This window comes from Triticum dicoccoides, chromosome 7B (genome assembly GCF_002162155.2).
Source record: "Triticum dicoccoides isolate Atlit2015 ecotype Zavitan chromosome 7B, WEW_v2.0, whole genome shotgun sequence".
Classification (NCBI taxonomy): domain Eukaryota; kingdom Viridiplantae; phylum Streptophyta; class Magnoliopsida; order Poales; family Poaceae; genus Triticum; species Triticum dicoccoides.
Window position 1 is genome coordinate 635,596,114 of NC_041393.1, and position 1,089 is coordinate 635,597,202.

At 47.3% G+C, this 1,089-nt stretch overlaps 1 protein-coding gene across 1 annotated transcript in view; it reads left to right on the forward strand.

The window, feature by feature from the left end:
• Window positions 1–10: 10 nt before the first annotated feature.
• LOC119339262 (probable chaperone protein ClpB 2) overlaps window positions 11–1,089 on the forward strand; it is a 1,684-nt gene continuing 605 nt past the window's right edge. The window contains exons 1-2 of the mRNA XM_037611385.1: window positions 11–503; window positions 941–1,077. Of these exons, the coding sequence (XP_037467282.1) occupies window positions 86–503; window positions 941–1,077 (555 nt within the window). The 5' untranslated portion in view covers window positions 11–85. The remainder of the gene's footprint in view (window positions 504–940; window positions 1,078–1,089) is intronic.

The following is a 1,089-nucleotide window of genomic DNA, read 5'->3' on the forward strand; positions in this document are numbered from 1 at the left end:
CGAGGGCCTTGCACAGCGCATCGCTGCCGGGAAGGTCCCTGCAGCACTTGCCGGGGCTCGCGTTGTGGATGTTGATCTCGGGGCGATGGTGGCCGGGACCATGTTCCGTGGCATGTTCGAGGAACGCTTGAAAGGCGTGATAAAGAAGGCGGAGGATTCAGGTGGCAAGATAGTTCTATTCATCGACGAGATGCACACGCTTCTCGGCGCCGGTGCAGTGAGGGGGGGATGCCAGGATGCTGCCAATATGCTGAAGCCGGCGTTGGCCCGTGGTCGCATCCGCTGTGTGGGTGCGACGACTTTTGATGATTACCGTAAGTACATTGAGAAGGATGCCGCACTCGAGCGGCGGTTCCAGAAGGTGCACGTTGAGGAGCCTAGCGCGCAGGCCACCATTGCCATGCTGCGGGCGCTAAAGCAGCAGTATGAACAGCACCATGGCTTAGAAATCCAAGATGCCGCTCTTGTTGCTGCCGTACAGCTCGCTGGCCGCTACATCACCGGTGAGGAATTAATTTTTTTCCTTTTGTTTCCAGAGGTGATTAGTAGATGCATGAACTCATCTAGTTTATTATAGGAAGCGTAATGAAACATGAAGGGAAGAAACAGGGTTATATATGATCTTTAATTGGTTATTATGGTCAGATGTCCATTCTTGTTAAGGTCCACTAGCTCACATTCTAATTAAACTATCTGCTCAATTGTTCTGATGTGCAATTGAAGGGCAGAATTATTGCATGAGACTGTTGTGGAGCACCCATGTCGCAACCCATGCATTCAGTTTAATTTGGTTTAACTAATGTATATAAATCATGTTTACGGTATTGAATAAATTCATGATAGTTCAGATGCATCAATTAATGGAGCAGGTGCTTTCTTTCTGCCGAGTTGTATATATGTTGGAGTTAATTGACAGATTTTATTGATGTCTATACTGTAGGTCGTCAATTTCCTGATAAGGCAATTGACCTGATTGATGAGGCTTGTGCCACAGCAACCAAAACAATGATGCGAGTTGGCGACCAAAAAGAGAATGTTAACACTGTGCAGTGTAGCTCTAAAAATGCAGTGAAGGAGGCAATTGTTTGC